Source organism: Staurois parvus, unplaced genomic scaffold (genome assembly GCF_062004578.1).
Source record: "Staurois parvus isolate SC_StPar_1 unplaced genomic scaffold, SC_StPar_1.0 ptg000165l, whole genome shotgun sequence".
NCBI classification, from domain to species: Eukaryota; Metazoa; Chordata; class Amphibia; order Anura; family Ranidae; genus Staurois; species Staurois parvus.
This window is the reverse complement of record NW_028317961.1, coordinates 20,066,639-20,094,395: the sequence shown is the minus strand read 5'-3', so window position 1 is coordinate 20,094,395 and position 27,757 is coordinate 20,066,639. Positions and strand designations below refer to the sequence as shown.

Genomic DNA, 27,757 nt, shown 5'->3' with positions numbered 1-27,757 from the left:
TGCGCCAGCTTCTGCCGCTGCTGCGGGGCCCTCTGCCTCCTCCATCCTGCAGAGTGCGCAGCTTTGCTGGGACCTGTGCTCCTTTTGAAGTTCCCGCCGGCCTCCAGAATGTTGGTGACCCGGGACCAGAAGCACCTATCAACCTGCCTCTTCCCCTTGCATTTCAGTGGCTAGAACCATCGCCACCACACCCCCATCGGAACATCCAGCCCACCAGCTCCAGCGTCCCCCTCTGGCCGGGCCTGTGAAACACTGCAGGAAGCCAACTGATGACTTCCCATGCCATAGACACTGGGAGACCCGCTCGACTCCGAACCCCACAGACACAGCAGGGACCCCCTGGTTGTCCATCTCTCCACAGAGATGGAAGGGGACAGAAGGCACCAGAACCCTCCCTTAACCACCGGAGGAAGGAGCTGGGCTGGTATGCATACACCAAAATGCATGGCAAGGAACTGCTACCCCCCCCCAACACACACACGCACACACACACTGCAGAGAGCGCAGCCCAACCCCACCCTAATCCAGGTTCCTGCAGCTCTTCTACCATGGCAGAGGAAACACCATAAGGGCATGGTGGAAGAGGCAGACTTTTAAATGTGGCTGTGTTTCCTGTGATTGCGCTCTCTCCAGGTACTGTCCTGAAAGGCGATGGGAGAAAAAAAGTGTAGTGTAAAAAATGACAGTAGACAGTCTTTGACAATTACTTTATTACAAGCAAAAATAAAAAAATGTCCCCAAGAGTAGATCCTACACCAATCACGATGCTGGCCATCACCGCTGACCTGAAAAAGGAAAAAAAAACGCTCCACTCTCGATGTTAACTCCCGCCTTCTGACAGCTGCGCTGGGATGACAGTTTCTAAATACAATGATGATATCACAATGGGGGTGGGGTCATGCGCTGTGATCAACCAAAGCACTGCACAGTGACCAATCACAATGCACTACCAGAGAGCAGTGTATTGTGAAGCATGGCGGGCGAACAGCACTTACTGTTTGTGTGTTCGCCGAACACATGAACTCCCGAGTCGATATTACATTCGACGTGAACATCTACCCCAACATTAGAATTTAAATGCACATACTTTCCAGAGAGTGAAATTAGATGCCTATACTTACCGAAGAGTGAATTTAGATGCCCATACTTCCCAGTGAGTGAAATTAGATGCTTATACTATACAGAGAGTGAATTTAGATGCACATACTACCTGAGAGAGTGAATTTAGATGCCCATACCTCCCAGAGAGTGAATTTAGATGCCCAATGTAGATGGCCCTCTGAGTTTCCGGTTTCACCTAGACAGGGTGACGGGGCAAACCCTTTTCCCAGCAGTGCAATCTCTGTTCAGACCCCCCCCCCCTTGCCCAGCCCAGTACAGCTCTTCCCTCCCTACCCTGTTCAGCCCTGCTCAACATGACATGTGCACACAAGGTGGGGGCAGGTAGGCAACACTCTGAGCTGCCAGGTGAAAACAGTGGGCTTGTATGTAAATCTGGTAGTCAGAGGGCCCACCCAGCCCACCCTCCCAGAGCAGGGCCCAGGCTGGGCCCTCTTAGTTTTCTCTTTACATACAAGCCACCTGATTTCACCTAGCAGCTAAGAGTGTGGCCTGCCTGCCCCGTGCAACGGTATGGTTCACACTCTGAGCAGTGTTGCTGATTGATCCATGATCCATAACAGTGCACTCTATGTGAGTAGTCAGGATCTCAAGCTTGCTGCTGCCATAGAGCAACTTGAGATAGAAGTAACACACCAACACATAATAATGAAAATAATCAAGGCTTTCTTGCAGCTGGACCTCCCACCCAAAAAATTTAATTATTCAGAACAAAAGGTAATTTATTAAGCAGTGTAAAACATTTGGGAACAGTATGTGCCCCACCAAAAAATTTAATTTTTCCAAACAAAATAGGAACAGCCAAAAACAACTAATAACAAAGGTTGTGAAAATGGTACTGCACATATTACATTATATATCCTGATGCTAGACATATCATTCTTGTCAGGCAATCTTTCCAACAAGAGAAAGAAAATACTTGCCCATTTTGTCGCTTATTGTGAGGGCACTCATGTTTCCCTAATCTGGAGCTTTGGTAGTAACTTGACCTAGTTTTACATTTTGTTTACATGACATGGTTTCTATAAAATTTTAACCAATTGTTTTTTGGTTCACACAGAACATAATGTAATATGGATGATGTGGCACATCCTGAGCTAGGGGATGAGCAGGTCAGTAAAGGAGTGGTGGTTGAAGACCTAGGGTCCAGCATGCCATCACAGAGCAGCCAAGTCACGTTGCATAAGGAGGTTCCTTGTGCCTCACAATGCCATTGCAGACCCATCCATTTCTGGCCTGGCCATCACAGTCTGTGTTCACTATCCCCGACATGCAGCCTTCTGCTACAAGGCACAGACCTGCACAGGATCTTGAGATGCCTTGTGTTTTTTTTATTATGTGAGAGAGGAGGCAAAAGAGAGGTCCCAGTTACTATTTGGACCTACCACTTACCCCATTTTTTGATGCTGTGCCCAAACAGTGATTTTAAGGGTTGATATGATCAATATGCTTGAGGCATCTCAACAGGGAATCCTCCAAGACACAACCTTGCCCTCTCCCAAAGCTATCAATCCCAGCATACAGGGCATCTTTACCTTCCTCAACCACAGGCCACCTCTACGGAGGCCACACCCCACCCCCTATACCAATGTAGCACTACCCCCTTAGGAATCGCTGAGTTATTTTTTAGGCTCCCTGTCACTCTGGACCCCTTTTTGAAAGCCCAACCCCTGCTGATACCACAGGACTCTTTTGACCAGAGTAAGCAAAGAAACAACACATGCAGCAGAATCTCAATCAGTGTTAGCAGGCCTGCATTACAGAAGTTAACCCAATACCTTCAACCTGAGGCATTGTCAACCCCAGTGAGCAATGAAATCTAGCAAACAGTAGAACTAGCTCACTTTGGCCCCTCAGAATTTGATGGCAAAGCTTAAATCTGAGATAGAAAGAGCTCTTTTATCAGGGTAGTCAATGTCCCTTTAAATGCAGTGAGGATTCTTCTGTGTGCTCAGTTGGTGCACAAGCAGAAAGTGATGTAGGTGACAGTTCCTTAAAGGATTAACACAAGGAGAGGAAGACGAAAGGACAACTACTCTCTCTTTAAGTGGCACTTGACTTGGGTGTTGTCCCCTTTTATGCACTCGGGAAAGAAAGGCAGCTTTAGGCGAATAAAGAGTCAAACTGGCAGTAGGGCTTGTTGGCAAAAGGGAAACTCCACTCTGGGCTGCAGTAACCAATGGCAATGGTAGTAGACGTTCCGTTAAGAGGGTAAGCCAATGGTCAAGGGAGCACTGATGTGATATGGCCTGCAGAAAGTGTATACTGCAGCCAGCTCTGAAGATTGGTCTGTGCAGCAAATATGGTCTGTGCAGCAGCTGTGGGAAGTAGGATGCAACAAGTGCTAACTGGATGTAATGTCCGCAACAGTGTGCAGGAAAAGTAGCAGATATGAGGAGAATGTCAGCGTTCTCTTGTTTAACTCTCTCACCCAATTGGTGGCTTCCAGCAGGACCTGGCTGTCTCTCTCTGTCAGTGGATGGGGCCTTCACAGGTTCTCTGGCCTCACTTGTAGTGTTTCATCTGGTCACCGCGCTCTGGGTCACATGCTGGCAGACTGTCTTGCCGAACAAGGTGGCAAGGTCAGTGACTCCTCTTTACTTCTCCGCTCTTCAGCTCTGTGGCCTGGTCTGGTTCTCCGGCAGTCAGCTCAACCCTCTCTCTGCTTCTGCTCTCTAGCTCTGTCCCCTCTCACTTCCTGTCCAGTCTTTCGGGCTTCTGTATATATCTGCCCGCTTTTCTGGCAAAAGTAGTCCTCTGATACACTGCTCCCCAGAAAAGTCCTGTAGTTCAGAATACAAGATCCATGGGGTTGCTTTGCAGAGTGTGAGTCATTGAATTTACAGTGCACTGGCATCTTGTGTTGGTTTTAGCACCCTGCAGCTGACATTAAAGCAGGGTGTTACATCAGCAACTACCATGCCAGTCCCAACAAGTAACAACCCCTCAAAGACAAAAAGTGGATAGGAGCCAGGAAGGGACCCACCATCATCTTTTTACCTTTATGTTTTAATGTTATCAATTTTTTTCTGTCACTTAAAAAATATAAAAATTATGTTTTGCCAATATTTTTGATATACTGAAATAAAGAATGTGTTAAAAAAGTTTAGTTAAAAAAGGGTTATGGACAATAGGAAGAATATTTTTGAATTACTTCTTTGTGGGTTTTTTTTTTATTCATATTCAGAATTGAACTTGTCTGAGTTGGTTGGAATCATATATTTGTCAAATTAATTTTTAAGCTTACCCTCATATAACCCTGAGAAGTTCCGTGGGTAAGTCTGCCTTCCTGTAAGCAGTGTCCTGATGTTCAAGCACATTGATCAAGAAAATGAGACACACACACAAATCCTTGACCTCTGCTTAAGAAAAAATTGTGTCAGCATGTAAGGGGATCTTATTATTTTTCAACAAAAGGTTCACCTATATGCTGACACATCTCTGCCTGGCAGGTAAGAGGTTAACATACAAAAAAAGCTACATTTAATAGACGAAATGGACACTGTGGTTAGTAATACCACTGTATTGAAAAAAGATTTAAAGTGATTGTGAACCCAATGCCTTGTAAAACAACCCATTTAGTTTAAAATAGAAAAGTACTGCAAAACATTTGAGTATAGATATAAAAAAAAAATATAAATACTTTTTCCCCCTTTTTTATAATTGATCACTTTCCCTCTGTTCTCAGCTGCATACGGGATAGGGGAGGAAAAACAGAGGTACACTGATATTCCCAGGAAGGAAGGGGGTGTCAGGACAAGTCCGATCATTGGATGAGAGCAGACTAAGTTCCAGCACAGCTAGAGAACTGACCACAAGTGTTCTCCTGCTTTGTATGGTCAGTTTTCAATAGGAAGGCAGAGGGACTGGTACGAACACCAGGGATTTCACACAATGGAAGCAATACAAAGAGAACAGGATACTTTTTCATACAAGTACATGGCACAGCAGGCACATATCATAAATATGGTATGTTGGGTTTACATATTATTTAAACTGATAGGATATTTCTGTATTTATCAGTCTGTTTAGCCACATGACACTAAAAACAATAAATCACAATGTAGTACAATTAGACACTACCTTTCAATTGACATCAGCCAGTGTATAAAAACTTCTCTGGATGTGAATGAAGGTCATTGTGGAGGGTCCAAAATTGTCTCTTGTTCCTCCCTTAAACCTAGAAACATCACCTCTGCCCATGTTGTCCCAATATAGCAATGGACAGCACCAGAATTATGTTTACGAGAGTAGACATCCTCCTCAAATCCACACAGGGCAAACAACAAACAATGAAGAAGACTAAAGAAGAAGAAAGTGACCTCAAAGGAAAGCAGACAAGCCCAAAATAAACAGTTAGGAAAAATGCGCTGCAAAAGCATGTAAACACGTGTCAACACACATGCAGAAATGCCAGAATGAAACCTTACACTCAGTATTACAAAATTAACAGAAAGAGAGACAGAAACAGTGGCAGCACAATCTGATATACTGTACAACATAAGAAAAAAGCAGACTCATTACACAAGACTTCACCTTTAGCTGAAAAAATATTTTGGTCAGTTTATTTTTTTTATAAATCATTTACATAGTGATGTTATTGTATTGCATTATAATTATTATTTTAAATAACCATTACACAGTTTAACTCAAAATTTTGAGTCTTTTCTTCTGTGCAAGTTTTTTGAATGCCTTCAATACCATCCACAAGCTTTAAAATAATTAAATGTATTTTTTAAAATGTAATAAATTAACAAATTATTGCCCTCTCATCACTTGCTAGCCATGAATGTAAGTTTTCAAAATCTCCTATTTTACCTAGTTGTGTTTCATCACATATAGCAATGCTTATCACTTACTGTTAAAGCCTACACTACCAGCATATTGCTAGTGATGGTCAATTTTTTTTTCATTTCTTTGGGTAAATTATTGTTCCAGGCATGTCGAGTGCATATAATTAGAAAAGTTATTAAATATGGACAGTACTGACAAATATGCCTAACACTAGTAAACCACAACACCACTGAGGAGCAAGAGAATTGAAATGTCAAGTAAACAGCCTTTCTCCCACTGCGCTCTACAGCTGAGGTTTGACTTTCACACTTTCCACCTACAATATACTATGCGCTGTGGGTGGTCTGCTCCAGGACCATTGTTCCCCCTGATTAGTCACAGCTGAGTATCAGAATTAGATTGTGGAAAGTACGCGGGGGACAAAACTCGTAAAAGAAAATCAGAGTGACATCTAATAAGATATATTGCTATTTAATATCATAACATTATGATATCATAAAAGTTTGTTCTATGACAGTAAGTGGTTCTGCTTTCTGCAAATAAGACATCATTGTACTGCACATTACTGTTATTGTATGTAAATATGAGTAACTGTGTGAAAAGTTGTAGGAGGTGATATATGAGATCTTTAACTTACTAATGACTTGTATTGGATTCTTCCCTGGCAAAATGTTAATCAGTGTATTTAAATATTTGGGAATATTTATTCAAAGGGCAGTTTTTGTTATCCATTCTACAAAAAGTTTACCAAGACCATATTTCCAATAATATTTATCAGCATACTAAAAATGTATAATAGTGGAAGTGATTGGAAGCAGATAAATACTGCGTGCCTGACACCAGAGCACGTAGCTGCCACCTGGTCAGCGCAGTAGATTTAAATGCCTTACCTGTTCAGAAAACATAGGTTTTCTAAGGATGATCCAACACAAGGGACTACCAATATTACTTCCCTAGGACCAGCAGGAACAACAAATATTACCTTTGCAACGAGATGGATAAGGGTACATTCACACAGGCATTTAGCCATATTGCAAATCCACTGAATCCTGGCAAGAATGGCAAATTGCAAAAATCTACTGAATCCTGTGGCTGGTATTGACAGCTGTGTGTGGATAGCAGCGTCTGTCAACAGTCTGCAATGTACGGGCTTGGTGAATTCAGTTATCCACACACAGCTGGCAACCCCAGCCACAGCAATCAGTAGATTCTTGCCACTTGAATTCACAGTGCCGAAGTTGTTAGCACTTCTGCCTAGCAGCACTAGGGTTGTTGGTTCAAATCACAACCCTGGCACTACCTGTCTGGAGTTTGCATGTTCTCCTTGTGCCTGCTTGGGTTCCCTCCCATTTTCTCCCACACTCCAAAGACATGCTGGTAGGTTAATCAGCTCCTGTCTATATTGGCCCTAATAGGTTTATGTATGAATGTGAGTAATTGACTTTGGACTGTAAGCTCCTTGAGGGCTAGTTCATATTGGATGCAGTCCAGTACGCTTTTTTTCAGCATAAAACATGCGTTCACAGTGTTTTCCATGTATTCCAGTGGCCCTAGTTCACAACAGTGCAGTCATTTTCCAGTGCAGAAAAAAAAGTAGAACATGCTTCATTTTCTCTGCACAGAACTGTACTGGAACATAGCAAACTGCATCACAACTGCACCGGAACGGAGTGTGATGTGAACTGTAAGCAAAAATGTATCCACAATGCAGCCGGAGTGCGTTTTTGTGCTGTGAACTGGCCCTAAGGGCAGGGACTGATGTGAATGTACAATACAGTATATATGTGTGTAAAGCACAGTGTAAATTGACGGTGCTATATATTAATATATATGCAATAAATAAACACCCATGCAAATATAACCTTGCTACCAACACAACGAGTGTTCCAGGATTTTGTTAAAGGTCGTAATGAAGTATTGTCCATGCAAAGGTTCTATTCTTTTAGTGTAGGTATAAACAGGTCCTGTAGAATGCCAAGGAGGACCAGGAGTATGGTGGGTGTGTGCATGAGGTACCCCATGTTTCAGACACACCATACATGCAGGAGTGAGGGAAGAATGAAGTAATAGAGAGCTGTGGACTAGAGTACGGCCAGTGTTAGGCCTGAATGAGCCCTGATACAGGCGAGTCCCTGGAGGAGTACAAGTGGGTGATTCAGTCATGTTTCTGGGACCTGCCCACAACAACCCTCTTTGGTATTAGCAGGATGCTGGAAAAATAAGTCACCTTTTTTTAAATCTCTTTTTTAGGGTTTGCTTTTACTTTTTTTTACTATTTGACTGTGTGCACAGAGGTAGCTGAGATTACTCCCAGCCTATGTGCTTATAGCAGCTATTTCCAGTGTATGAGCAGACACCAATCATGTGAGGAAGGGGCTTCCCCACCTCTCTATCTTGTCCAATCAGAGAATGATTTGCATTCATGCAGAAAATGCAAAGCATTTTGTGAATGGCGCCCATGCTGAGTAGTCACCCTCCTGTGTTCAGAATGCATCAGGCCAGCCAGGTCTGCTGTTAGAAACCACGGGGCCCCATGCAGCCAGCCTGACAGGGCCCCCCCTCAAAAAAAAAACAAAAAACAACACAGTATACTAGGTTTCAGTTATGTATGAACACAATAAGTGATTGGTACCAATCACTCATTGTGTTCATTCAGGAAAGGAAGGGGCTGGTAAATGTGATATATTTACTGGACCCTTCCCCCACTCTCCATTCTGAAAGATCTCATTATGCGCTTGCACCTGCTGCTGGGAAGGAGTGGAGGGAAGCCAACAGCACTGCGAGGGGGGGGGGGGATGGGAGCGGGGACAACACTGGGGGGCCTGGGCAGCAGAGGGAAATGTATGGGGCACAGAGAGGGTGATAGGTGAACCAGGGGGGCAATTACTGGAACTGATTTTGCTACTGCTGCAGCAGTTGAAAGACAGCAAGAGGGAGAGGCGAAGAAGCCAGCTTTCAGTTGCTGCAGAGAAAGCCACACAGGGGATTAGTTCCAGTAATTGCCCCCCCCCATCATGCCCACACTCCCTGCCCACATCCTATTCACCCAGCTGCCTGGGCCCCTCTGCTGGCCTGGGCCCCGTACAGGAGGACTGGTGGTACCCCCTTATTCACAGCCCTGAGGCCAGCAGCTCAGCATGTAACCTGGAAGCAAGTGATCACTGGAGTAGTGGTGTCTACTTCCATGATTTCCAGCTCCCAGGAGCATTAGCCAGGTATGGCATATACAGCGGTCCAAGCTGGAAAAAGGTGACTATGTATAACATTTCCATGCCTGGAATTCTTCTTTAAAGTTTTCAGGGAGACAGTGAGGGGACAGAAAAGGTTGTCAAGCAGGCGGTAATGGCCCCATCATTTCTTACGCTAGCCCTAGGCCTGCATTTTATATCCTATCCATAAAATACATACCACAATGTACAGTCTGTAGAGTCCTACAGAGTTCCCTCTGCTTAGTGCTGCAGAGAGAACTTTGTGATTGGAGGAGAGGTTGGTTACATGACCTTGATAGCTCCTGAAGCAAGTTATTCATGTTCCAAAGTGTGACATAAGTTACTAAACGTGAGTACCTTATATTTGTAATTACACGTCACATCTTTCTTATAAAGACCATGTCAATTATTTAAGCACTATGTAACAATGTGTACAAATAACTTAATTTGTACTGCAGTAGGTAACACATCTTTTAGGCAAAACAATGATACGTAAATATGAATTTGCATTTATTATTTATATCATGAAAGTTTTAGCTGGACCTTAAAAGTATATGACTTGTGGAATTGTGTGGTTCAGGAACTGTATGTTGACTGAATTACCGCCTGCAGTATACTGACTAAATCAGTTGTATGTCTATAAATATATGTATTATACGGAGTGTGCCTATATACAGGTAGAAAGCTGTGTTCAATGCATTACATACAGTAGATAGATCCACTTCATCAAGACTTGCAGTGAACGGGTTACAAGACATTCATACAATTCCATTGACCCTAATATATTGGTCTCAGTTGTTTACAACATATCATATGGTTGCATCAATAAATGGACACAATCACTATGGTAAGGTCAAAATAATTATTTTACATTTATACAATTTATATGTGTTGTAATTAATAAATCTGGAAGAAGTTTTACAAATACATGTTTAATCGCTGTCATTTGCTGTGTGCTATCTGTAAGGGCTCAGTTACACTGGTGGCTGGGAAGTGGAAAAAGTGGGTTTTACAGCCCCTCGACCTCTCAGATGAACAATGAGATGCAGCTGCTCAGGGCTTTACACGTGCTGAAGCAAAAGCTAAATGTCAGGTAGCATTTGGCGGACAGTATCACCCAAGTGAATGGGCCCTAACAGTCCCTCTTTTCAAGGGTGAAATGTATCATTGTCAATTTGGGATGATGACACTCGGGGATCCTCATTGGTGTCACCCTTTCTTCCTCTATTTTGTATTTGAGATTACAGTGAATTGCTTTTGGTATCTCTATCTTTCAGGTCTGGCACTAGTTTCAGATTAAAGCACCGAGTACACCTGTCTGAGATGATGGTATTGTCATGTGATGAAGAAGAAGAGGATGAGGAACATGCATGTGCTTTCCATAGTTCTCCCAAGAATGGTCTCATGTTTATCTGGCCCTGTAATGGCTGTATTGCATCTTTCCGGTAGGTGAGACAAAGATGATCACTTACCAGGAGAAATATACTAATAGCTTCCTTAAACTTATTGATTTTTACTTTAACAGAACTCTTCAGTGGGTCAGTTGACTTTGGTTAATGTAACTTATATAAATATAGTAGTATATCCTGATTGAAACAGAACAATTAGTTGTTTAGAAATGTTAATATGCTGATGACCTCTGTTATGAACTTTAACGCAGAACTACGTACAAAAAATAGTTTGAGGTAGGGAAAGGTTTAATACTTTCCCAAGTCTTAACTACCCTTTATAACACAAGCAGCTTAAGGAAATCCCATTGTGGTCTGGTAAACAGTTTTGTTTACCTGAAGAAATGAACTTTCTACATATTACTATAAGGAATTCATTAGAGGGTGGGTGTCAAAGGTGCCCCTGGACCATATGCTACACATGGCATAATTCAGTATTGTTACTGTCTGTAAACCAACAAGAACCCACTAACCTTAGTAGTAGCTAAGCATAAATGCAAGATTACACTAGACACAGAGGCGTTCCATATAGGCCAAATAGCAGGGGCCAAGTATCAGAGAATATATGGTTCCAATTCACAGGAAAAACTTGCAGCATTGATTAGTCATCCATAGGGGCCAGTGCAGAGCTGAGAATACCAGGCTTGAGACGCAATTCACAAGGCGTTAACACAAGGATAAGGATCAGTATTTAAGCACATGATTGTCGTTTTCAAATATTTGAAAACAATTGTCTCTTTTGAAAATATGTTTTTATACCCTGGTGTGCCAGCTTTGTAAAATTGGGCCTATGTTTTTTTTAAATCTTGGTCATGGAAAGAAACAGCACAGAAATAGGAATTCTCTAAGTAGATTATTTTACTTAAAGCACAACTTTAGGAATTTAAAAAAAATCTGCTTTGCAGTGGGATCCACTCACCCCACCACTACCCCTAAAACTGCAAAAGTTAAATGCCTGTCATGTCTAGGGAGCTGGAATAAAGAAAAATATTTAACTTATTCTGTTCTGAAACAGGGTGTCTGCGGCAATATGATCGGTCCCTTGGCAAGCAGCCAGAAACTTCTGGCCATAGGTACTTGCTCTCACCCACCGCTTACAATAGAGAGATAAAAGCCCCACGTTGTATGTGATGATGCTGAGGGGCTGCCCACAGACCAGACCTTTGGGAAAAAAGAGGACAGTGCTGGAGTGGGCCAGAGTGGGGGGTAAAATATGTAATCCTGCTTGTTTGGGTACACCCTAGACATAATGAGCATTTATCCTTTGCATTGCGGTGGTCCATGGCCCACTGCAAGGGTACATTTTCTTTCTAAATTGTGGCGTTAGGCTTCATGATTTTTGGAACTGTAAATAGAACTGTAACCAGCTCTGAAGCATATAATTTGCTATTTCTAATACACTACTACTGCCCTTATCTTAAATTTACATGTGTGTGAATAACCATGGTTACTGTACTGCTGAACAACTGAATTTGCAAATGTCAGTTGTCCTAAAATAGTCTTAGTCATCCACATGTTGGTACTTTACACTTTTCTATAACACAGCAATAGATATGATTATCAAGTCTAGTGTATCACATGTCCTCTGAAAATAGACCAAGCTCCTGGTGAATAATGTACAGTACACGTGTTTAATGAATGCACAAGATACCAGGCTTCTTCTCTTTTCCTCTTTTGAAAGCATTTGATATTAGGCCATCTTCCTCCTAATCAACGGTCAAGTTGTTACTTTCCACATTAAATTTGCACTGTAGCAATGAACACATTTTTTTAACATAAAAAAAACTACCGGTATTCTGTGTATTCGGCTCCATGCACAAGGACTTTAAAATCATTGCTGCTACAGTATTTTGTGTGGTGTCTGTAGAAGCAGCTCAGTGTTATCCTATGTGTCCATCCACATTAGGACAATTAGAGGCATATTTTAAGCTCAATGTTTAGAGGCAGAAAAAAAAACTCTTCTGGTTTGCGTTTTTGATTGGAGCTTTCTGTCAGAAATAAATGCAAAACTCTCCTAAATTCACCTAAACTGTGTAAAAAAATGCTTTATATCAGCGTTTGTTTCTGCCAAGGGAACTGATGTTTTTGTTAAGCCCAGAGTGTATGGAGCCTTAGAGTATAACTACCTACTTTGTCTAATTACAGTGCCATTAAATTGTTGTTTATCTGGAGTGAGCATTTCCTAGAATCCACACCTTTATTTCATATATGACCAAAAACTACATAAGATCACAAATGTCCTTAGTTATATGCTTTTATTAAGTTTTAACTGGTGTGGATGAAAAATATCATACAACATATGAAATAGTCACTATTCAGTTACCACAGTCAATTTTTTTTACCTGAACACACCTTTAGAAAGGTGTATTGAAAATAAAAATAATATAGTAAAAATCTGTATTTATTTTAGAAAACTGAAGGAAATTACATTCTCCCTGTGTATGCCAGCATAATTTAGAGCAGTGGCAGGGGCAGACTGACCAAGGGCCCGGGGTCAGTAGGGGGCCCCATGAGATGCCCCTGGTACCTTTCATAGGCTTTTTTGGGTGTGGTTTGAGTGTGGGCGAGGACACAGGGGCCACATGATCCCCTACTGCCCGGAGATCTATGGTTGTCAATCCGCCCCTGAGCTCCAAACTGCAGCTCATGGGCCAAATGTGACCCTTTGCTTCACTTCCACCCACTGATGCAAGGCATTATTCCTCCCACTGACACTAAAAATGAGGCACCATTCCTTTCGCTGACACCAATAGTGGGTCATTATTCCTCCCATTGACACCAACGATTGGGCATAATTCCTCCCACTGACACCAGTGAGGGGACACTATTCCTCTCACTATAACTCCCACCAATACCAATTTAAGGTATTATTCCCCATCCTACTGACCACAGGCGCTCTGCAATATTTTTACTTCCACTGAATGGTAAGCCTGAGGCATTTTCTACTCCCATTGATGCTGAGGCATTTTGTACTACCAATGGCCATAATCTGCCCCCCCTAAAGTCTGAAGGACAGTAAACTAGCCCTTTATGAAGAAAGTTTAGATACTCCTGATTTAGAGGAATGCAAATGTGCTTTCTTTACTTTTTCATTGCCAAGATTTCAGAGCAGGTACACCTCCCCTAGAACAAAAAAAGATAAAAAACAAACATTTAAGGGTTAATCTAGTTTTATGGAGTAGAATAGTGGGTTACTTTTAAGATTTAAATTTAAGCAGAACCAAACCCACTGATTTAACTGTTTCCCAATATAGTTATATTCAAGGCATGCAATTAATGATAACAGGGGTGTCAAACTGGCGGCCCTTCAGCTGTTGTGAAACTACAAGTCCCAGCATGCCACTGCCTTTGGGAGTCATGCTTGTAACTGTCAGCCTTGCAATGCCTCATGGGACTTGTAGTTTGGCAACAGCTGGAGGGCCGCCAGTTTGACAACTGTGTTAAAGCTACTAATGTGCTTATTTTAGTTCTCACCTGAACTGTCAGATGACTGGTTTCATAGCTGATTACATGTGCAGTGCCATGGCAACTGCAGATCAAACAGAGGCTAATATGGCAGCTTCTTTGTCTGTAAAGGATAGGAGGATTTAGTTCCACTATGAAAAACATAGGGTATAAATTTATTGTCCAAGCCTTGCTGGTTGGATGGTGGAGTGTGCATATTTAAGTGACATATTCCTCTGTCCACAATTCAACTGAATGCAGAAAATGCCACTAAATTGGTGCTGTTTTTCTACCTGCTCCACAATTTTTTGAACGAAAGGCAGAGAGCATCATCAGACCCTGCCATGGAATCCTGCAGTTAATGGACTTGCAGTCTCCCAAGTCATATAATAAACATTGGAAATGCTTTTTGAATGTATTTATATTCTCAGGACAAGTCTCTTGGCAGAATCTATATGACTAAGTATAGATTGCTTTTCTATCTCCATATAAAAAATACCTGTTTAAACCCTTCATTTATCATGCTGTGTTGTGATTTGCTTGAATGTTTTGTCCATGATGCTTTTCAAACGACAATGATTGTCATTACATGGCAAAAACTCAAGTATGGAAAGCACAATAGGCATGACCTATCCTATGGTGGTTTAATTCACAGCATGGACACCCTTTTCACATGTGATGTGAAATCTAAAGACTACATAAATATCAGCAGACACTTTCTATTTATTCAAAACATTGGATGAAAGGCAGCAGAATAGGCACAAAATGTGCGATTAGGAACAAGAACACTTAGGCTTGGTTTACATTAGCGTGAGTGAATGGGCTGCCTTGTCGCGTCCCAAACGGCACTAGTGTGAACCGAGCCTTATGGAGAACACAGTGTGTTCGTATTTATTACCTGGAAATTAACCACTTGAGCTACAAAAGATTTTACCCTCTTCATGACCAGGCCATTTTTTGCTATCCCACACTGCGCTAATTTCAATATTAAATGTGCAGTCATACAGCACTGCATCCAAAGTATATATAATTTTTCATTCATCGAGAGATTTCTTTTTGGTGGTATTTGATCACCACTGGGCTTTTTATTTTTTTGTGATATAAATTAAAAAAGGCTGAGAATGTTGAAAAAAACAATATATTTTACTTCCTGCTGTTAACACATCCAAAAAAAAATTTAATTAAAATTAAAAAATAAATTTTGTCCAGAATGTATTCTGCTACATGTCTTTGGTAAAAAAAAAATCCCAATAAGTGTATATTGATTGATTTATGTGAAAGTTATAGCACCTACAAACTATGGTATATATATTTTTTTTATTATACTAATTTTTTTTTATACTACTAATGTTGGTAATCAGCTACTTATAATGGGACTGAGATAGTGTGGCGGGCAATCTGACACTAACAGACGCTGAGAGGAACTGACTAACTGTCACTGACATCACCAGTGATATTAATACAGTGATCAGTGATAATATTATACACTGTCACTGTACTAAAGACATTGGCTTTGAAGGGGTTAACATCTAGGGCGATCAAGCAGTTAAATGTGTGCCTAACTGTGTGTAATGTGTGTAAAATGTGCTGCTTTTACTAAGAGATCTCATACTAGGTTTCTCATCCCTGCTTTGCAGGTGCTGGCCGAGGGGTGCACAAGCCCTCGCCCAAAACCAGGAAGTAGTCATCAACGTATGGGTACGTCACTTTGCCTACAGCGGCCGCCCATTTGTAGTACATCGCAGGCAGGCAGATTCTAAGTGGTTAAACACAGTATATCAATTTTAACTTCCAACCTCTCATTAAGAGGGGAATGTGAAATGTTTGGGTAGGTGTACTGTTTACTGTCAATGTGTCAATGTTGCTTAGCAGATGGGCACAAGGAACTGTGCTAGTATGTTGGGTGGGGTAGGAAGGAGGTGGATCAGAAGATGGGTACAGATGCCCATGGGTTGCAGGAAGGGCCTGCTAGAAGAGGGCTCAAGAAGGTTGGGGTAACCGCAATGAATGGAGGTGGCGGACACAATGGTGCGGTGCATCCATGGAGGAATAGTTATGAAATATGAAGAACATAATTACAAAGCTAATCTGGTAGAAAAAGTCCATAATAAAATAAATAGCAGATAAATAACAGCTGCACCTTTTGTATCTTGCCAGGGCATCGGTCACTTCCTGCCTTGCCAGTGTCCAGATAGAATTCCCTATTAAAATATAGTTCATGTATTTTTTACCTTTCTGGCTAAAAATACATTTCTGCATAATGCATGTACACATGCATATTATGTAAAATCATCCACTACTGACCCCAGACATATAATTTTTCTTTTTTTTGGCTTATACAACTTAATGCAATGACAGAATACAGGACACGAAGCAAATGTGTGCATGGGCCAGTAGTTTACAGTACTGCTTTGATTAGATCTGAATGGAGCTCATTACACTACATCTGTCAATATAAACCCTTAGCAGGTGCAATTTTTTTCTTTATGCCAAATGCTTCAATAGCACTTACTGAGCTGCATGCACGGTTCCAGTGTTTCTGATTTTTTGGATGGGATGTAAAAAAATTATATCTGCTTTTTCACTGCTAATCTAGTCTTACAATAACCCTAAATTGACCTTGGTACTTTTTTTTTTGAAGCGCAATAAGGGCAAACACCTTTTCCTCAATTGTAACACTTCTTTGGCATTGTGGTATACCCAGTCAGTCACATGCTTTCACTAAAACTGAGACTTTACAAAAATAGGGAAGTATACAGTATGTTAGCTATTTTCTTGAATACAATAATGAATTGGATGTTTATAGTACATTGATTCCAAGTATTGGAAAAACATAATTAATGTATGACATAAAAAAAGGCTTGCCTTGACCTGTTTCACATACCCGTGCTGAGTTTTTACATGCATTTGGTAGCATTATTTGTCACATGGGTTTTGTCTTCAGACTGAAGATAGAAGGATTTCCAAAAAGAAACAAGTGGACCAATCATGTTCAAGTTTAGCACTCAACCCAAACTTGGCCTGTTGATGTCTGGTGACAATTCACACATATAGCTCGATCTGCAACTTATTTGTCTGTTATAGTTCGCTTTTTGAAATGGCATGCATCTCCAGCCCCATATGTAACAGAGTAGAGCATCTGGTAAATCGTCCGATATCCCCATTGTTGCTGGACCTAGTAACTTGTCAACTTGCTGATACCAGCATACATGTCCTTCAGCACTGTATGGAAACATGTATGGAGAGAGACAGGCACAAAGGTCCATGTCCCATGCTTTGGAAAAGAGGTTGAAAAAATATTATGTAGCACTACCCTCTTAGGGGGCTACTAGATTTGATTTGGGTCCCCCATGCTCTGCACGGCCAGGCAACACGCATTTCCCACACTTTGCACACTGGAGTCAAAGAACAGTCCTTGAGTTTGTTTTTGTGATTTTATCAAGGGGTTAAGAACTTGGATGGGGTCTAGGGGTATATAGGATGCCCGAGGAACTGCAAAACTCGAGGATGAACTCCTTTGCAAATATCTGCAAAAATGCAGATAACAACAGTTTCTTTCCTTGCTGCAAAGACTCTTCCTAGTGTACCTCCTCATACCCCAGATGATTATTTTTCTTCGCTCAGCTGCACTGAGGATATTCCTTGGACAAGGGATCACAAAAGCTGGAAAGTTAGAAACAGTCCCAAATTATTATTATTATTATACAGTATTTATAAAGCGCCGATAGTTCGCTCAGCGCTGTACATTACAAAGGGGGACAGAACATGTGACAGAACAATAACAATACAATGCAAAACATGAGGGGATTGAGGGCCCTGCTCTTTCGAGTTTACAATCTAGGAGGGAGGGGATGGTGGCACAGGAGGAGATAGCTGTGGGGGATGGAGTGGTAGGAAGAGTGGAGGAGGTCAGCAAGTTAGCAGGGGGTGGGGTAGGCTTCCCTGAAGAGATGGGTTTTCAGGGTGCGCCTAAAGGAGAGGAGAGTTGGTGATAATCTGATGGGTTGGGGCAGGGAGTTCCAGAGGATGGGTGACACCCTGGAGAAGTCCTGGAGCATGGGAGGAAGAGACCAGGGAACTAGAGAAAAGGAGGTCTTGTGAGGAGCGGAGTGTGCGTGCTGGGTGGTACTTGGATAATAGGTCAGTGATGTAGTTTGGGGCAGTGTGGTGGACGGCTTTCTACGTCAGTGTTAGGATTTTGAATTTGATCCGTAGCGCAATCGGAAGCCAGTGGAGGGATTGGCAGAGGGGGGGTGGCGGAGATGGAGTAGTTGGAAAGGTGAATGAGTCTGGCTGCCGTATTCAGGATCGACTGAAGTGGGAATAGCCAGCGGTGAGGCAGGCCAGTAAGGAGGGAGTTGCAGTAATCGAGTCGTGATATGATGAGGGAGTGGATGAGCTGTTTAGTGGTTTCTGCGGTTAGGAACGTGCGGATTTTGGCGATGTTGCGGAGGTGGAGTCTGCACGAGCTTGTTAAAGATTGGACTTGGGGCTGGAAGGATAGGTTGGAGTCCAGAATGACACAAAGTACTCTGGCCTGAGGGGCGGGTTTGATGGTGGCGTTGTTGGACATGATGGAGAAGTCAATGGGGGGTGCTGTCCGGGCTGGGGGGAAGACAAGAAACTCTGTCTTGGAGAGGTTCAGTTTAAGGAAGTGGAGCGACATCCAGTCAGATATGTCGCTCAGTAGGTGTGTGATTCGGGCAGAGACTGAGGGGGTGAGGTGGGGGGTTGAGAGATAGATTTGTGTGTCGTCGGCATATAGGTGGTAGTTGAAGCCGTGAGAGTGTATGAGTTGGCCAAGGGAGGAGGTGTAGATGGAGAAGGGAAGGGGCCCGAGGATGGAGCCTTGAGGGACCCCAACAGAGAGGGGGAGTGAGGGGGAGGTGGTAGCATTATAGGTAACGCTGAAAGAGCGTTGTGACAGGTAGGATGAGAGCCAGATGACAAGCTATTTGGGTCTTGCAACTGACTGCCCTCTCCCCTTATCCGGCCCAGGGGTTGTAAGAGTATTCACACTGTCCTCTCCTGTTAGCTTGGTGGATTGGAGGCTGCCTTCAAGCCTTATGCTGGGCTGGCTCCTTCCCTGCTACACAGGCTGTCCTCCCTGGGAGATGTTGAGGCACTGGAGATCCTCTTTTCTAGCGACCTGCCTGTAGGCGGTCTCCCCTCCCTGGGGCCTCATTCCGGGCTCCACACTCCAGCCTTCCTCAATTCATCTTCCACTTGACACTGCTTCTGTTGCACAGGCTCTGCCAGTTTTAAAGTTACCTTGGTCACCATGCCCAGCCTCCTGCCAGGGGATTGGCCAAGGTCCCTCAAACATGCAGATCAGGGGCCTCCCCCTCTTTACCAGAAAGCTCTCAGGTTTCTGGAGAGGTGGGAGGGCTCCAGAAGTACTGACCTGTTAGGGCCTCCCAGCCTGTCCTGAGATGAACTCCTGCCTCACTCACAGGCTGACTCATCCCAGGCTGCTATTCAGCCTCTGCCTAAAAAAAGAAAGGGCCTAGCCAAGGTAACCTGGAGGGCGTTACAAGTAATAAAAAGACACATTTTGGCAATTAAAATAGACACATTTTTCTCAGGTTCAGAACTTTGTTTTGTTCCTATTTTTTTTTATTACACGAATACAATTTTTATAAAAGTAATGCATTTCCCCATGATGCTAACAGCAATGCTGTATAATTAAACGCAGAGTGGAGAGGGATTAGAAACCCTGTCATTTTTCATTGCTGTCTGTGCAGGGAGATTCACCCTTTCGATTTGTCCTGTTTACCATTATCATTGAAAGTGAAATAAAGAAAAAGAAAATCACAAATTTTGGGATGGCCTAAGAAATGTAATAGCGGGGAAATCTTCCAGTGGGGACACTAGTTCTGGTGACCCGGGGGTCTCTAAGAAATTCCCTTAATTTGCATGAATTTCCTCTCACTCCTTGTTTGGCTATGGGACAGTGAAGAGAAATCTCTCCAGTGGGACACAGATGGCAAAAAAAAATAAAAAATCTGTCAGGGGTTATAACCCTCCATTGCTCTATCCAAAATGGAAAAAAAAAGTTTCGCCTATAGTTCTACTTTAAGCTAGGTACACTCCTGCTTATTCAGGGTAAATGAATAAATTATTTAGATATTTGTGTATGCATTTTTATGTTCCAAAAAGTATTATCAGCAACCAGTTTCTTACGAGGTGTTAGTACTGCTGTTGGACATAAATTCTCCATTTCGTGTGTACTTGTGTTTTTAATCTAGTCATGGGCTGTTGTAAATTCTCTTTAACATTTCATAAAGAAGTATAGTAACTTAGATGGACACTTTGGCACATAACACCTCCTTCCCCAGACACACATACTCACACACAGGCAGGGGTGGACTGACAGCTCATGGGGCCCCTGGGCAATAGGGGATCATGGGGCCCCTGTGTCCTTGCCAAAACTCAAAAAAGCCTATGAAAAAGGTACCAGGGGCATCTCATGGGGCCCCCTACTGACTCCGGGCCCTCGAGGCAGTGCCCGAGTTTCCAAATGGTCAGTCCGCCCCTGCACACAGGATTCCCACCTCTGTGGCAGATACTGTTTTTCTCACTCCACTGTTTCTTTGGAGGAGTGAACCATGGTTGTCAACAAGGCTAGACTTCCAGCATGTTTTTTTTTCTTCTTGTCCAGAAAATGTGGGGTGAGGTGATTAGTAGTTTACAGTTTCTGCTTTCAGTTCAGCTCATAGGAATTGGTAAGGTAATTGCAATTTTGACAAGATTGACAGTTATTTTCTGTATCTGGTAAGCTGCAATATATTAACCACTTGCCCTCCTGAGGATTTACCCCCCCCCCCCTCCTGACCAGGCCATTTTTTGCGTTACGGCGCTGCATTACTTGAACTGATAATTGCGCGGTCCTGCAACACTGCACCCAAATAAAATTTACATCCTTTTTTCCCATGAATTCAGCTTTCTTTTGGTGGTATTTGATTGCCTGTGAGTTTTTTTTATGTTTTGTGCTATAAAAAAAAGACCAACAATTTTGAGAAAAAAAAATATTTTTGAATTTTTGCTCTTAAACATGTCCAGTAAAAAAATTTAAAAAATCTAATTTCGTCATAAATTTACACCAAAATGTATTCTGCGACATGTCTTTGCTAAAAAAAATCCCAATACGTGTAAATTATTTGGTTTACGTGAATGTTATAGCGTTTACAAATGGCGGTATATATACTGGAATTTATTTTTTATTTTTACTAGTAATGGCGATGATCAGAGACTTATAGCAGGACTTCAGCAAACATTCTGACACTGGGGAGAACTGACTTGGTGTCACTGACATCCCCAGTGACACCAATAGAGTGATCAGTGCTAAACAAAATGCACTGAGATTGTACTAATGGTACTGGGCAGGAAGGGGTTAACTTGAGGGTCGATCAAAGGGTTAACTGTGTGCAGGGAGTGTTTTACTAGGGGGCAGTGTCTGTGTGCTTTACTGTAATCTCACTGCTCTGCATGGCTGTGCTGTGCATCCATTACTGGCTGGGACAGCCGCGACCATGAATGGCAGCGCGGGTATGGCGTGCACACGGCTCATGTGCACCCCCTACCCGGAAATGCAAAATCACGTATAAATATATGTGATTTTGAGCACCCATGCCACCCTGTAGCAGTATTTCTGCTATAGGGCGGACGGGAAGTGGTTAAAGCCCAATACCAGGCAACAAAACAAAAACCTTGCAGTACCCCCCCCCCCCTCGCACTGCAAGGGTTGAATGCTTGTTAATTTTAGGGGATTGCATAACAGGTTTTATTACTTACCTGATTCCCCATTCCTGCAGGCTCCTGCACTTCTATCTTCTCCCCAAAGAGCCAGTCTCTTGGGTAGAGCCGTGGCATCATTGTGTACAATGCAGCTCTATTAACTCTGCATTATACTTGGTGTAGACAGGAATGCGACTGCGGCCAGGAGCTTGCTGGAGGGGAAGTAGGGTAAGTAATGCAGGCTGGTATGCAATCCTCTAGATTCACAGTGTAATCTTATGATGGTGTTGGTGCAGGTATACAGTCTGGCCCTGTGAGGCAGAGATCCTGACTGAAAAAAGCTGAAGCCAAAGCACTTAGTATCCAAAGCAAAAATGCAGAATTCTAAACTTTGCCAGGCTATTTATAATCTACCTCTTTATTTTCCTCCTCTTTCTCTCTATAGTACTAATGTGACCTTCTCAAAAATGCAACTACCTCATATGCAATGCATGGATGTAATAAAAACACATGTACTCTAGAATGGAATGAGGCATTCAAGTTCTTGTGTAACCAAAACCCTCTGATGGTTTGGAAATGCTCACATGGTCTGTCTTCTGATGAGAGACACATGGGGAAGCTGTCATGTCAGCAATATGGACCTAACACTAGAGAACTTTCATCAGCAAGCTGTTCTTAATTTGAATCAAACCACATTTAGTTTAGGAAACTGCACACCTTTTATTCTTCCCAAGATTATTCAGTTCTGTAATACACTGCCACAGAATATAAACATTTCAGCTCATCGCTGACCTCCTCATGTGCGACTCTCAATCATAAATGCCCAACACCAGTTCCTATCCTGGTTGCCCCCCATATATTCATCCAGTAACCAACTAGCTCATGTTTGGTACCTACAATCCTCCCCAGCTCCCTCATATTTTGCCACCCTCAGCCCCCATATATTCATCCAGTAACCAACTAGCTCATGTTTGGTACCTACAATCCTCCTCCAGCTCCCTCATATTTTGTCATCCTCAGCCCCCATATATTCATCCAGTAACCAACTAGCTCATGTTTGGTACCTACAATCCTCCCCCAGCTCCCTCATATTTCGTCACCCTCAGCCCCACTCATGTGAAACCCTCGTTCAGCAACTTCAGACCCCCAACATTAAAAGTCCTATGTATGCTGTTGATCTGTGTAATTGCAATTTGTAACATTTATGGTCACAATTGAAAAAGTAGTGCAGAATCCCTTGTTACATATCTGGTCTGTGAAAATATCTCGGGACATTGGTGTTCCCAGATGAGAACCTTAAAATGTATGTAAAGCAAAGTATGTAAAAATAAACCAAACACACCAGACACCATCAAAAATCACTTAATCCCGTTTTAAAGAATAAAAAAAGGTATGTAAATAACTTTGGGGTGATGGGGCTTTTAGGGGTGCTCTTGTTACAACTCAATACCACAGCTTGGAGAACTAGAGATGGAGACTGCAAAAGATGCTTTGCAGCTTTCACTGATGTCATGGGTCCCAGATGCTCTTCCACTCCATTGAGAACCCAGGCAGCTGTTTTCTGACATTGGGACTATAGGCGCCCTGTGAGGTGGCAAAGGGCCCTTTTGCTACCATGTCAAGCACAAGCTCTTCACCCTAGGACTGATCTGCTCTTTTGTCCAGTGTAGCTAGTAAAAAAAAAGTATGGGTTTCTTTTTTAATGGTACTGGCAGGATGACAAGGCTGAGTGAACTATTGGCGCTTTATAAATACTGTATAATAATAATAATAATAATTTTAAGATTTTCCATAATATCTTAGATAATGTAAAGAGTGATCTGAGCATCCAGAGGGACAAAGAAAATCTACTTCCCAACTTTCATTTAAAGCAGTCTTTCTGCCTCAGTGGCAATGTCCACTTATTCAAGGTGTTCTCTAAAATGGCACAAGGTGTGCTCTAAAATGCTGCATACCTTTGCATATCTTTTAGGATAAATACACTGCAGATATTATACTCACCTATACTCACTCACCGCTGAATAGCCCAAATCGCAGAAAGTGGATGACTTTGCCCTTGCCTAGGTGTGTGGAGAGGAAGTCATGGAAAGTATACTATCTATTGCTCCCACAGGTACCTTTATGCATCATTTTGGAAGGGGTAGGGGACTTAAACAAGCAGACCTTGCCTCTAAGGTGGAAGATTCACTTTAAGGTTCACATACGCTTAATGTGGCTTGCTCTTAGGGGCACTAGTCAAGTGGGAGGAGCCAGGAGCTCCAGGGGACATGAGAAGAAGAGGATAGGGGCTGCTCTGTGCAAAATCATTGCACAGAGCAGGAAAGTATGACATGTTTGTTATTTAACATAACAAAGCTTTACTACCACTTTATTATTTTAATATTGGTTTCAGTAGCACAACTGAGCTGGGTGATTACCTATTTAGTCAAGGGCCTAAAATGGATGGGATTTACATTTGCAGTAGTGTATCTGGAATTGGGTAAGAACTAAATTTGAAACTATACCTTGATAACCAAAGTGAAGCACAAGACCAAGTTAACACAAATGCTTCTGTAACACAAACCAAAAATCTTTATTTTCATGCAATATAGGCTTACTGTAAGTTAATGCTGGAGGGCCCAACGGGTCAGTTCTCTGATACTTCCCCCTGTTCTAGAGACTTGGAGAAGTTTCTAGAAGCCATTAGGTTGGGGTGAGGAGGGACTAATCCTTTTGGGAATCTGGCCAATCCCCGGGCAGAAAGCTTGGCATGGTGGCTAGGTCAGCCCTTAAGAATGACAGAGCCTGGTCAGCAGGGGAGTCGGATGGAAGATGGAGTGAGGAAATGCTGCTGGTGTGGAGCCTGGGAGGAAGCCCCAGAAGGGGAAAGGTCTACCTACAGGCTGGGAGCTGGAAAGAAGGGCCTCTACTGTTCCACAGTCTACAAGGAAGGACAGCCTGTCAGCAGTGGAAGAAGGAAGTCCAGCGTAAGGCCTGAAAGCAGCTTCACTTTTACAGCTACAGGAACAGCGCAGTGTGAATACTTCTACACCCCTTGGGCTTACAAGGGAGAGGGCGGTGAGGTGTAACACCCAACTAGTTCTCCCTGGGACTGCATTCTTTGTGTGTCTTGGAATCCCTTGCCTTGGGATACTCTCATGACAGCCAGGTGGATGAGGAGATTTTCATCTGTAGTTTGAAGAGGTTAATTTAGGGGACCAAGTGCTCCTAGTAAAGAGTGTTTGTGTTGGCATTTTACTTTTATATAAACCCTTAATATACAGGTACCCAACCTGCAGGGCTGCATGCAACACTTTTATACTTGATATGCAGGCCTCACTTGATATGCAGCATTGATTTGTATAGGGGTAATATCAATGATATCCACTATTCTCATGCAACATGTCTCCAACCTAACCCATAGCATACCCACAGTGACTGACCATCATTTCCTCTAGTGTGTCTGAAATCTCTGATAGTCCTCTCTAGTTTTACATACACTGAACATTATATATGGATGTTTGGTGTTGCCAGAGGTCCCGATACCTCAAAGGTTGACAATCACCTTAAAGTGATATTAAAGGCAGATTTTTTAAAATAACATGGCGCAAAACCAGGTCCCCTCATGCATTCTCCCTCTACAAATCTGCCTTCCTCACCTACACCTCCTCCCTCCACGCCGCCAAGCAGGCCTACTTCGTTGACCTGATCAACACCCTCTCCACCTGCCCTCGCCGACTCTTCTCCACCTTCAACTCCCTGCTCTCCCCCCCCCCCCTCCACTCAGTACCTCACTTACCACCCACGAGATTGCCACTCATCTCCACAACAAGATTGACGCAATCCGCAAGGACATAGTCAACTTGCAATCTACCTCCCCATCTAGCCTCCCCCCTTCCATCACCCCCTCATCTCTCCCCTCCTCTGACCTTGCAACGGCACTGCCCCCCACCACACCCAAGGCCCTGCCTACCATAACCCCCCCATCACTGCACTCCTTCAGCCCTACTACCACTGAGGAAGTCACCAGAGTCTTCTCAGTAGCCCGCCTCACTACCTGCCCCCTGGACCCTATCCCCTCTCAACTCCTCCGGTCACCCCCCTCTTCCCTCATCCGCTCCCTTACCCACATCTTCAATCTCTCCCTCTCTACTGGTGTCTTCCCCTCCCCCCTAAAACATGCGCACATCACCCCCATACTCAAAAAGCCCTCCCTGGACCCCACTGACCTCAACAACCTCAGACCAATTTCCCTGCTGCCACTCACGTCCAAGCTCCTTGAGCGCTTGGTCTACGATCGCCTAAGCGCCCACCTAACTGACAACAACCTCCTTGACCCACTACAGTCCAGCTTCCGTCCCCTACACTCCACCGAAACTGCCCTCCTCAAAATCACCAACGATCTACTAACCGCCAAAGCCAAAGGCGACTACTCTGTCCTCCTTCTCCTAGACCTCTCCGCGGACTTTGACACAGTCGACCACCCCCTCCTCCTTAATAAACTACTCTCCCTTGGCATCAGAGACACCGCTCTCTCCTGGTTCTCGTCCTATCTATCCCAACGCTCCTTCAGCATTTCCTACAACGGCGCCACCTCCTCTTCCCTCCCCCTCTCTGTTGGGGTCCCCCAGGCTCTGTCCTTGGACCCCTTCTCTTCTCCATCTACACCTCCTCCCTTGGCAAACTCATAAACTCCCACGGCTTCAACTACCACCTCTATGCTGATGATACTCAAATCTACCTATCCACCCCTCAACTCACCCCCACATTCTCCTCCCGCATCACTCACCTCCTAAACGACATCTCTGACTGGATGTCGCTCCATTTCCTCAAGCTCAACCTCTCCAAAACCGAGCTTCTCGTCTTTCCCCCTTCCCTTGCCCCCCCCCCATCCTTTCCATCACTACCAATAACACCACCATCAATCCCGCCCAGCAAGCCAAGGTCCTTGGCGTCATTCTGGACTCAAACCTTTCCTTTCAACCTCATGGCAAATCACTCACAAATACATGCAGGCTCCACCTCCGGAACATCGCCAGGATACGCTCCTTCCTTACCCCAGACACCACTAAACTACTCGTACACTCCCTGATTATCTCACGCCTTGACTACTGCAACTCCCTCCTCACCGGCCTACCCCAGTGCAAACTCTCCCCGCTTCAGACCATCCTGAACTCAGCTGCCAGACTCATCCACCTCACCAGCCGCTCCACCTCTGCCACCCCCCTCTGCCTCTCCCTCCACTGGCTCCCCATTGCCCAACGCATTAAATTCAAACTGCTCACTCTGACCTATAAGGCCATGCACAACACTGACCCTAACTACCTCACCGACCTGATTCCCAGGTACCACCCTACCCGTACCCTTCGCTCTTCACAGGACCTCCTTCTATCTTGCTCCCTGGTCTCCTCCTCCCATGCACGACTGCAAGACTTCTCCAGGTCCTCCCCCATCCTCTGGAACTCACTACCCCAATCCATCAGACTGTCACCTTCCCTCCTCACCTTCAGGCGCTCCCTGAAAACCCACCTCTTCAGGGAAGCCTACCCCACCCTCACCTAACAGCCGCTGCCCTTCCCTCCTCCTACCACTCCATCCCCCACAGCCTTTTCCTCCTGTACCTCTACCCCCTCCCTCCTAGATTGTAAGCTCGAAAGAGTAGGGCCCTCTTACCCCTTGTGTGCTGTTTGATGTTACTGTACTGTTTCATGTATTGTCCCCCCCTCTATTGTACAGCGCTGAGCAAACCCTTTGGCGCTATATAAACTCGATAAATAAATAATAAATAAATAAATAAATGTCATACTTACTGGCTCTGTGCAAGGGTTTTGCACAGAGCAGCCCTGCTCCTCCTCTTTTTGGGTCCCCTACCAGTGCTCCTGGCCCCTCCCTCCTGCTGCCTGCACCTGAGCAGGCTTGCTTCCGAGCCACTGCTCTGTATGTTCATTCACACATGGAGCGTGGCTCGGGCCCACCCCCCACCTTGGTCCTCATTGGTTCACTGGCTGTGATTGACAGTAGCAGGAA

At 43.7% G+C, this 27,757-nt stretch overlaps 1 protein-coding gene across 2 annotated transcripts in view; it reads left to right on the top strand.

Moving 5' to 3' along the window:
- The window catches only part of TAGAP (T cell activation RhoGTPase activating protein), a 126,073-nt gene that overhangs the window by 85,000 nt on the left and 13,316 nt on the right, over positions 1-27,757 (top strand). The window contains exon 4 of one of the 2 annotated variants that reach the window (XM_089676290.1): positions 10,400-10,567. The exons of the other annotated variant lie outside the window; for it this stretch is intronic. Coding sequence (XP_089532416.1) covers positions 10,400-10,567 — 168 coding nt within the window. The remainder of the gene's footprint in view (positions 1-10,399; positions 10,568-27,757) is intronic. 2 annotated transcript variants of the gene reach the window in all.